General features: G+C 36.6%; 1 protein-coding gene across 1 annotated transcript; it reads left to right on the forward strand.

The window, feature by feature from the left end:
- Nucleotides 1–2,480: 2,480 nt before the first annotated feature.
- On the forward strand, nt 2,481–4,478 carry LOC107296760 (osteoclast stimulatory transmembrane protein; the record flags this gene model as incomplete). Its single annotated transcript, XM_015826115.2, has 2 exons — nt 2,481–3,531; nt 4,155–4,478. Coding segments are annotated over 2 exons (1,375 nt in total), but the record flags the coding sequence as incomplete, so codon positions are not given.
- Nucleotides 4,479–11,265: the final 6,787 nt, after the last annotated feature.

The raw sequence follows: 11,265 nt of genomic DNA on the forward strand, positions 1-11,265 counted from the left end.
TGTGATAAACCAAGCAGAAAGAATTGAATATTCACCCTCCAGTTCTAATTTAGCTGCCACTGATTTAACAGAACATGTTGATTTCAATGAGAACACTATCAAGTCTAGTTTGACCCAAAGTTAAGAAATGGCTGGTTATTTGGATCATACTGGGGGCAAATATTTGGAGACTGTAAGCAGTTTGGGAATTTGAGAACATATCATAACATTCTAACAAAATGGTTGTCTTGGTAGGCTTGGCTAGTCACAAGAAATCAGACTCATCTTATTATCTCCCTTCTGCTGTAAAACCTCTCTGATACTGTTTTTGAGATATGGGCAACTAGAAAACAATTAGGAAATTAAATAATAATTATGGTATTTGTTGTGTTTATCATTGATCTCTTGCTAATGTCCAAAAACTGATTGAATTTTGCATTGGTATAATGCATTGAATGAATGGATATTTTAAATTTGGGAACATGATTTCTAAGTGAGCACAGTGCCATCAAAATATGCTCACTAATATCAAAATATTTGTTTATCTAAATCATTTATATAGCCGTCCATTTTATATCAAACTCTGAGCAGCTCCCAATCAGCAATTAAAACAATATCAATAAAACAACACATTGCATAAATGTATTAATGTAGGTAGCAATCAGATGATTAAGTTAACCACCATGATTCAGTGATAATTCCTAGTGACCAATCTCAGTATAGTGTAAAAATAAATATTCCCTAACTTCTGCTTTTTCTGAATCTACTTTTGCAATACTAAGTGTAGTTTTAACAATATACTACTAGCACAAGGAAACAGACTGGCAGAGATCCTCTAGAACTATAATTATTAATATTAGGTTTAATATTCTTGGTACGATATTCAATCAGGCACAAATGGAGGAAATGTTATGTATTCTTATTTAGGATATACTGCAGATTGGATTAACAATTTAAATGAACAGTTAAAGTTATTTTTTTAAAAATTAACATTTTAAATTTAATTTAATAACTTGTTATCTAAACCCAGAATTTTTGGGTGGTTCTATCCCATTTTGTTGTTGGGTTTCAATTAATTTATTTTATTTTTTTAATCTTAAAATAAGATGAATATTTTCAGGATTGCTGACTGTTTCCAAAGGATCTGGGGACTTCTTCATAAAACTGGGTATGTGTAGTTTTTTTAATAAATATTTTAATTTATATACTATAATACCCTCCCTTGTGTTAACAAAGGAAACAAAAATATGACATTGCTAGTAAGAACTATTCCATTGAAGAAAATATAGGTCTGTTAAACCTTATTTTGACAATGCTTTCATTAAAAAGATTTGGGTAATGTAGAGGAGAGTTGAATGGCTGTATTAACATAACCTATATTATTCTTAAGTCAGTGCAAATGAGTTTCAGCTTATTGTTTGAAAAGATTACTTTGCAATTGTATATTTTGTACAGAGGAGTGCAAAGTAACTGCACGAAGATTTCTTTTCAAACCAGTCTAAAAATAAGTATAGATTTAATAGTACAGTATCTGATTGTAACTGAATGGTTGCCTTGCAATTGTATTTCTGTTTGACCAGCTGATTATAAACAATTTTGTTTTGGTATTTGCTAAGAGCTTATGGTGGCCAATGCACACAATAGTATTATTTGTAATTCGGTAAAGTATTGGGTTAGATTGCAAGGAGACCCACGTTCTAATCCAATTCAGCCATGGAAGCTCACTGGGTGACTTTGGACTCATCATTAATTTTGTTTTGGCCTGACCTACCTCAAAGAGTTGTTGTAAGGAAAAGTAGGGAAGGGAACACAATGTACATTGCTTAGAGCTCCAGAATGAAAGGTGGAAAATGTAGGTAGTCCTCGACTTACGAGTGGTCACTTAGCAACTGTTCAAAGTTACACTGAACCTCCTTAGGGGTACTTATGACTCGGTTCCATATTTCTGTTAGCTGTGCCTCTCCCAGCAGTCATGTGACTGAATTTTACAACATTTTTTCCAAAAACCATCATGTATTTCTGGGTTGTTGTTTTTTTTGGCAAAACACGCCCATACCAAACAATTGGTTTGCTTAATGACTGCAACATTCACTTAATGAAGGCAGTGTATATTTTACGACCAGGGCATTAACGCCCACTGTAAAAAAGATTGTAAAACCAGGTTGGTCACATAACCTGCATTATAATCATCATGACTTACAACCATAAGGGGCAGGCTCCATTATGGTCATAAGTTGAGGACTACTTGTAAATCTAATATATAAATAATTAAATTATGGCCTCACAAAACCATAAAATGTCAGTTCTTAGAGACACAAAGGAGTTCATGTTCAAAATATATGTTTTAAATTTAAACCTTCTCAGAATTCTCATTCAAACTTGAATGTGTGCATGTTTCTATGTAAAGAGACAGATGTGTGTGAGTGTAAATGGAATATGTGTATATATGTGTGTAAAACATTTTTTATCAATTGAAACTACTTTATTCATTACTGGCACAGGTTGGGAATCTGGACCTACATTTGGGATATAAAATTCCTAAAGATACAAGAATTCATGGTGGATATCTGGCTTGCTTACTCCATACCATTACCATCCAGCCACAGCCAACTGTTATCCTTATTTGTGATCTGCTCCTGCATTGCGGCATCTGTCGGAGGCCTCTTCCACTGCTGGATGTTTTCCTCTCTGCAATATTCCTTCCAGTTTTCTGCCTGGGCATCCTCTGTCCTTAGTTTCCTGGTGTTCTTAGTCCTCTTTTTGGTGCATCCAGTCCGGTGCCTGTTTACTATAATTGTGCCTACATTAGGGACGAGACAAGGGCGAAGGCTGCTGCTTTCTGCCTGCTTTATGATAGTAGCTATCAACATTATCCCAAATATTATGAACAATATCCAAGCAATCCTGAAAATCATTAAATGCACCTGCAAGAATTCCATGGACAGTCTTGTGACTTCAATGCTCCTGTTGGGTAATGCTTCCTGGGACTTCAGCCATTCTCTCAAAAGCATAATTGACAACATGCCAGATAAATTACTGAGTTCAAGGAACAGCCACGTTCAGTTTAAAAATCACAGTAACATCTTCCAACTCAATGAGAAAATGGTTAACACTAGCCAAAGTATCCAGGAAGATTTTTTATATGCTGATAAGCTGGTCCAGAAGATCATAGTCTTGACCAACCGGGTGACAGCTGGGTTTTTTCTCTTCTATCTCCTTTTCCAAGCAACACGGTACCTGAAGAGTTATCTTACAGATATTTGTTTTGATAATATTTACATTACCCCAAAGCTGGAAGATCTGGCTCGCGAAAACAAAACAACTGATTTGCTGATTTGCACATCCAGGAAGTTAATTAAACCAACCAGCTTCAAATTGTCCCAAAAAGAACTCAAGGCTTCTCTCAGACACATTTTTCTTCTCACATTAGTCCTGGTGGTGATGCTGCTTGTCATAGCAACTGATTACATTGCCTTTCATTTGGCACAAACAGCTGTAACTGAAGTCACTCAGATCCCTGTTGTCCCAGTTACTTTCTGGATAAAATATGAAGTGAGTACTGAAGTCTCTAGTTTGAGCTTAAATCAGTCTCTTTCAGCCTGGAACTTTTCAGATAAGATGGTGTTGCAACCTCCAAGATTTCAAATGAAATAGCACTTGTCAATGCATGTCAAATGAATGTTTCTTGATTCGCTATGGAATTTTAATAACATAGGCAACAAAACAGCATAGCTGAGCCCATAGGACAGAAGGCTTAAGATCTCAAGCATCAAACACTATTATTTTCAGGAAGAACTTCATTTGGTTTCCTTCCCCTAATTCCTGTGTATGATACAGGCAAGGTTTTCACAACCTGTGCTGCATTTCTGGCAATTATAATGTAAAAACAAAAACAAACGTATCAAACAAACAAATCAACAAACCAAGTAGTAATTTCAATCTCCTAGTTTCCCCTCCAAAGATAAACCAATCTCATAAGAGATAAACAAAATCAAATTTGATTAGAAAAAGATAAATGGTGAAAATGTTAAATGTACACAGTACAAATATTCAGGTCTAAAATATTCAGGTACATTGCAAAAGACAATGTAACGTTCTGATGTATGATGTATGATTTTTTTTTCCTTTGAGGTAGCCTCTACATTTTTAATTAATAATTCATTTTATTGTTTCAGATCAAACTAAGTTTTGTTGGTTTCCAACCTTCCCTAATGGTTCCATTTGAGAGAAATTACCACCAGAACCTGACTTTTGTTTCTTCTAACTGCTTCATGCAAAAGCCAAATCCTCCCAACACAGCTTTGGTTCTGGCTGTTGCGCTTCTCTTTTGCATCATTTATGCTACGGTATTTTTGGAAGCATACTCACAGCGTCTGTGCCGAAAAATTTCAGCCTCCTTTTTTGAGAACCAGGAAAATCAGAGAATCCAGTACCTCTACAAGAAGCTCATTAGAAAGCACAGGAAAAAAGAGCAACAGGAGGCATCAGTACTTCGTTGAATGCTATTTTTCAAGAGCAATTTGCACCATTGTGGAACTAGCAATAATTAAAGCCAATATTATATAATCACAGTTCTAAAGGAAAAAAGCAACAGAGGACAATATAGAAACTGGATGATACACAACTCAAAGGAGTTTAAATATACAGATTTATCATAAAATAAAAACGTCTCATTTGAACCAAGCCCAACTCCTGATGATTACATAGGCATAGACATATGCATTTATTTATTTGTTTATTATGTTTTTAGAGCTGCCTAACTTGCAACATCTCTGGACAGGATACAGATTAAAAAAAACACCCTAATATAAAAGATGAAAGATGTCAGTAACCAGAGAACCAACATAACCTGCACAGCCACCAACATAAATAGCACAATTGCTTTTCAGAACACGAACTCCAGGTAAGTCACAGCCTGAGGGGGGAAAAAAACAGGTTTTCAAGGTCCATGTAAAGGACAGGAGGGCAAGGCTATTTAAAAATCTGGGGAAGACAATTCCAGATGCACATTAAAAAGGAGTAGGGCCTTGATTGTGAGGTTTGCTGCCCTCTTGATTTTCTTTATACCCCCCTCCCCCTTCATGGATATTCCTGATTTACAGTATAGTTTCTGCATTACTTCCTGCCTCAAAACATCAGAAAACTGTAATACCTAAAACCTTTGGCAATCATGGTAGCAAGAGTTACAAAAAGTGCAAAGAAAAGAGAGAGAGAGAGAGAGAGAGAGAGAGAGAGAGAGAGAGAGAGAGAGAGAGAGAGAGAGAGAGATTGGTGGCTACTTGCAACGCTTAGGCTTTATTGGTTAGTTAGTATTAGATGTGGATGGTGTCTCACTCCCAAAAGAGTGTCTTACAATACACAGTGAGAAACCAAACAATAAAAACACACACGTACAGTATCCAGAAAACAGCCAAACCTATGAGAAACCAAAACCCAACATTGGCTTTGTGCCCATCCTAATCCTAGGCCTGGAATCTCAGTCACATTTCTAACAATGTCTGCAAGAGCTGTAGGGCAGGAACCATATGAATTTCTGGAGGAGATGCTCTTATAGAGGGCTGCTCAGTGCTCACTTGGTCATGCCAATGGTTCTCTTTCTTGCAGTTCTTCAAATATTGTTGCAAGCCCAGCAGCGATCAATTTCCAACACATCCAGTCTCAGGGATGGGTTTGGGGCAGTGGAGAGTTGGCATGGAGGCCTTAGTCCTCAGGAATTGATGAAATGTTCTTCTTATTTAAATGTTTCTCTTGACATTTCTATGGGCATGTCACTGCCTGCCATTCTTTTCTTAAGCCCATTTGCAGGAGGGGAGAACTGTGTGCCTGGTGTTTTTTGCCCTGCCTCTTGAAGCTGACTAATTCTACCCACGTTAAAACAAACAAACAAAAAACACCCAACTCTGTGTGTAACATCCACAGCAAAGTTCACAGAAACTACAGTACTGGAAGAATTACCCTCCCTGACCCAGACATACAAAATAAACTTCTTGCTAAATTAAGAAGGGATTCAACTCAAATGCAGCCCACAGTTTTTGTTTGTTTGAAAATATGTGATTAAACTTCATTCTCCTCAGAGCTTTATTTATTTTCTTTTATGTGAAATTCCGCCTCCAAAATGGCACCAGTATTAATTATATCTTGGCTTGCTTAAAAATTCCACACTAATCTGCTAGAGCTAAAAAGGATGATAGTAATTATATCTATGCATGAAACTTACAGATATAAACTCCAAGGGACTCTATAACCCACAATCTATATCTCTACACAGTTTCATATATCTGAAGTCAAAGGGGAGTTACATTGGCCACTAAACATCTGCTGAGCTGAATGTGATTCAACACTCCTGCACTCTTCTTTCCGGTAATAGGGATCAGTTCCAGAAAATATTTATTTGAAGCATTTATAAGCAAACATTAAGAGTATAATGTCCTTCAATATAGTTTGTTATAATAAAAAAGGAAAAGAAAATTGAGGGAGAAAACATTGATACACCCCCTTCTTCTATTCATAGTAATCCTAAAAGGACTCTTATTCTTAATTATGCAACAGCAAGATTACTAAAAAGGGGAACAAGAATACAGTCTCTCCACCTACCCAGTTTTGCAGATATTTTGTTGTTTATTAATTTATCAAATTTAGAAACCACCCATCTCATTGATGTTGCTGATCTTTGCAATCTTTCAAACAGCTAAGTATAGCTGCACAGATGATGGGCTTGATTAATAATAATAATAATAATAATAATAATAATAATAATAATGATAAAGTTGGAAGGGACCTTGGAGGTCATCTAGTCCAACTTCCTGCTCAGGCAGGAAACCCTATACCATTTCGGACAAATGGCTGTCCAGTTTCTTCTTAAAAACTTCCAGTGTTGGCGCATTCACTGCTTCTGGAGGCAGGTTGTTCCACTGGTTAATTGTTCTAACTGTCAGGAAGTTTCTCCTTAGTTCTAGGTTGCTTCTCTCTTTGGTTAGTTTCCATCCGTTGCTTCTTGTCCTGCCTTCAGGCACTTTGGAAAATAGCCTGACTCCCTCTTCTTTGTGGCAGCCCCTGAGATATTGGAACATTGCTATCATGTCCCCCCTCGTCCTTCTCTTCGTTAAACTAGACATACCCAATTTATCTGTGCGTCCTTGGTGTTCTCTGAGGTTGGTTGTTTGCTTTCAGATATTTGATTACCCAGATAAATAACATCATCTGTGACATGCTGGCTGGGGAATACTAGGAGCTGAAGTCCGCTCATCTTAAAGTACTGATCTATATATAGAACACAAATAATCTGTGGCATTTTCACCCCCCACCCTTTATTTATTTGACTCTGAAATTGAAAAATACCCTCCCCCCCATCTCCTTCTTTTCCTGGTGATCTTTTCAGATTTTTTAAATCTTTTCAAATGTTTCCTATAGTGTTATAAGTGTTATGGGATTGAAGTATTTTCATTGCATAATCATGATGCCCAATGGTGATATTCATATTAAGCAATAAGGAGAATGCTTTGCAACCTAAAAGCATATTCAGAGAATATCCTACCTAACCACATGCTACCTATTTCAATCCCTAGAGAATTTCAAGATGTATGACTCACACTTGTTATCTGGATAGTTTGGCATTTTGAAAAACAAGGTTATACTTGTGTCTCTTAGCAGCTATGCATCTCTTTGAGAGCTGACAACACTTAAGGCTTCTGTTGGCTTTGGAAGGATGGCTTGGAAAAGTGCATGTTGACATTCCCCAACTAAAAAACAACAACAACAACAACAACCAGAAAAGTGTGATAAGCATTTCTAGTATCCAAACACAGCAGCAATACGATGCATGTTCATTGTGATTTTCACATTATGTTTTATTCAATATTCATCAGCTCATGCCTGTCACAATAGAGCATTTTGGTAACAGTTAGAAAAGCCTATTTTGGAACAAACAAGATTTTAATTAAAACACAGAGAAGCGGGTTATGATTTTATTATTATCAACTTGAATATACTTTAAGAAAGCCAAGCGCTTATTTAAATGTAAATTTTGACTGGAGACAATGATGTATTTTAAGTGTCTGATTCACAGGGGCTTTATTATTATAAAGAATCATTTCTTCCATGCCATTATTGTTTGCATAGGAAATTAAGCTAGGATGCAAATGAGAGAATGCAAAAGATGGAACTGACAATAAAATGAAGGGTTTAAGCCAATTATTATACTATTTTCATTAATCTTTTTTCTTGACATGGGTTATGTAGTGCTTTGCCACCAAAATCACAATACTGTCAGAATAAAGCCACCAACAGCTTATGCAGTAAGGCAGTATTTGTATATCAACTAAAACTGTTTTGGAGTGGACAAAGCAGAAAACAGTAAAATGCAATCTTAGTCTTCAGAGGGTGATAAAGTGCTCTGCAATAGGGGAAAGTATTAAAAAGAAATTTGTTTGGTTTGCCCTTGTATATGAACTTACCTAATTCATACTATGAAACAAATTACATGAACTGAAACAAAAAAAACTTATAAAATTACACTATTCTTAATTTTTCAGTTGTTGTTAGTTGGGAAGTTGTGTCCGACCCATCGCGACCCCATGAACAATGTTCCTCCAGGCCTTCCTGTCCTCTACCATCTTCTGGAGTCCATTTAAGCTCACACCTACTGCTTCAGTGATTCCATCCAGCCACCTCATTCTCTGTCGTCCCTTTCTTCTATTGTCCTCAATCTTTCCAGCGTTAGGCTCTTCTCCAGTGAGTCCTTCCTTCCTTCCTTCTCATTTTTCAGTATAACTGCTTAATAAAAAAAAAATCTGAAAATATGTTTACTCGAAGAAAGTGTGCATATATAACCAAATCTGTAAATTAATTGAAATTATTTTTTACATCACCACAATGTAAAAAAGATGCTGAGACTCTAGAAAGAGTACAGAGAAGAGCAACAAAGATGATCAGGGGACTGGAGGCTAAAACATATAAGGAACGGTTGCTGGAATTGGGTATCTCTAGTTTAATGAAGAGAAGGACGAGGGGGGACATGATAGCAGTGTTCCAATATCTCAGGGGCTGCCACAAAGAAGAGAGAGTCAAGCTATTTTCCAAAGCGCCTGAAGGCAGGACAAGAAGCAATGGGTGGAAACTAACCAAAGAGAGAAGCAACCTAGAACTAAGGAGAAACTTCCTGACAGTTAGAATAATTAACCAGTGGAACAGCCTGCCTCCAGAAGCGGTGAATGCTCCAACAGTGGAAGTTTTTAAGAAGAGACTGGACAGCCATTTGTCTGAAATGGTATAGAGTTTCCTTCCTGAGCAGGGGGTTGGACTAGATGATCTCTAAGGTCCCATCCAACTTTATTATTATTATTATTATTATTATTATTATTATTATTATTATTATTATTATTATTATTATTATTATTATTATTATTATTATGTACATTAGAGAACATTCCAAATAAAATGTATAAGTGGCATTTGATACAAAAGGCAACTGCATGCAACTGTAGGTGAAGGTGTATATGTATTATCACATATACTTTTACATGTCTATGGAGATTCTTAGTCTTTCAGGTCATGGTTGTCCCAAAGGTGCTTTTTCATGCAGCAACTGGACTTTCTTTTTTCCCTCTGAAGACGTTTTGCTTCTCATCCAAGAAGCTTCATCAGCTCTGACTGGATGGTGGGAATGGAACTTTAAGACTGAAAACATGGAAAACTGAAATAAATCAGCCGTGACAGATTTATCCTTCCCTAGTGACAGTTCATTGAAAAAGACAAATATAGAAAAAAGCATGAATATAAGCATGTTTAAATAAACTCCATGTGCAACATCGGAAGTTGATTTAAATCAAATCTGGCTAGTTTAGTATTATTTCTCACTGACTAGTAATGGCTCCCTTTCCTATCTTTTCCAGGAAAAAAATGATCATTAACCCTCAGACCTTTTGCAAGTAAACCAGGCTTTAAAACCAAATGACATCCCATCCCCCCCAAGTAAGAGCAGATGGAACTGCAACTTTGCTATGTGCTGTTTAGATTTTGACTGACTTAAAATCATATAAACTTCACCCCACTATCACTAGATGCCTTTGCCAAAGGATTTCCTTGGTATAGTTTGAGGAATGGGGAAACTCAAGTTTAAATTGTATTTAAGATTGTTTCATAATTTGATCTTCTTTCTTTTCACTGTGTGTTAGGTATTTAATTTTTCAAATTAATGATGCTGCTGGAATGTGATTTATTAGATTTTATAAATGGCTCCGTGGGGATTTATTTAAGAACAGCACATGAGTTTGCAAAACATTTAAGTGTATTGGTACAAAGTTAGGAAGTAATGAAAACATTCTTTATTTGAGATAATAATATTTTGATTGACTTCTCTGGTGATAAGGCAATTTGAATAACGATCAGCTGAATCCAGAATGTCAGGGGGAAAAAAATAAGCTTGGTTCAATAAACTGATGTGATACTCCTAAACCAGAAACACTCTGTTTTAGTTTGTTTAAAAATGGTCTTTAACAAAGATTTTATGCAATAGAATTCAACCATTTTCAGGAAGCTACTGGGAAATCTTCTGTCCCAGTTTTGTCATTTGTAGCTTTCCTTCAGCTTTTCATTCAAATGCTGTTTGTTACAATGACCCATTTTTTTCCTTCTTTTTGGTAGAAGGAAAATATTTCTTTTTCTAGTACATTGGCAAGGCAAGGCAAGGCAAGGCAAAGGCAATGAGATTCATCAGCTGAAACTATTTTTTTTATTTTAATGACCTTGTAATCCCTTGCATCTGGGTGGAGTCAAGGTGACTGAATGGAGCTGAGCATTTATTGGCTGCATGCCCTTCCTGATTCCTATGCGGAGTTCACAGCAGATATTTTCTCTTTGCACCCAGAGAGAGAAATATCTGTGGCTACCCAGGATCAAACTCACAGCCTGATTGTGAGGTGAGAGCTCCACCTCTAGGCCACCAGAGCGCTCTCACCAGCTAAAACTATGATCTCTTTTAATTTAAAAGCAAATGTAGTGATACCCACATCAGTCAGGCACAGCTTGTCAAATTAAGACGCCAGAGTGTCTCTTGGGCCATTATTGCTACAGCATACCATTTGACACTGGGTACCATTGATTTATTTTTCTTCTGTTCAATTATGTCCGATTTTCAGAGGCTGCTTGGACAAGTCCTGCAGTTTTCTTGGCAAGGTTTTTCAGAAGTGGTTTGCCATTGCCTCTTTCTAGACCTAAGTGAAAGTGACTGGCCCAAGGTCACTCAGCTGGATTTGTGCCCAAAGTGGTAGTAGAACTTACAGTCTAGCC

This window comes from Protobothrops mucrosquamatus, unplaced genomic scaffold, assembly GCF_001527695.2.
Source record: "Protobothrops mucrosquamatus isolate PMUCROS unplaced genomic scaffold, P.Mucros_1.0 scaffold2963, whole genome shotgun sequence".
NCBI lineage: Eukaryota > Metazoa > Chordata > Lepidosauria > Squamata > Viperidae > Protobothrops > Protobothrops mucrosquamatus.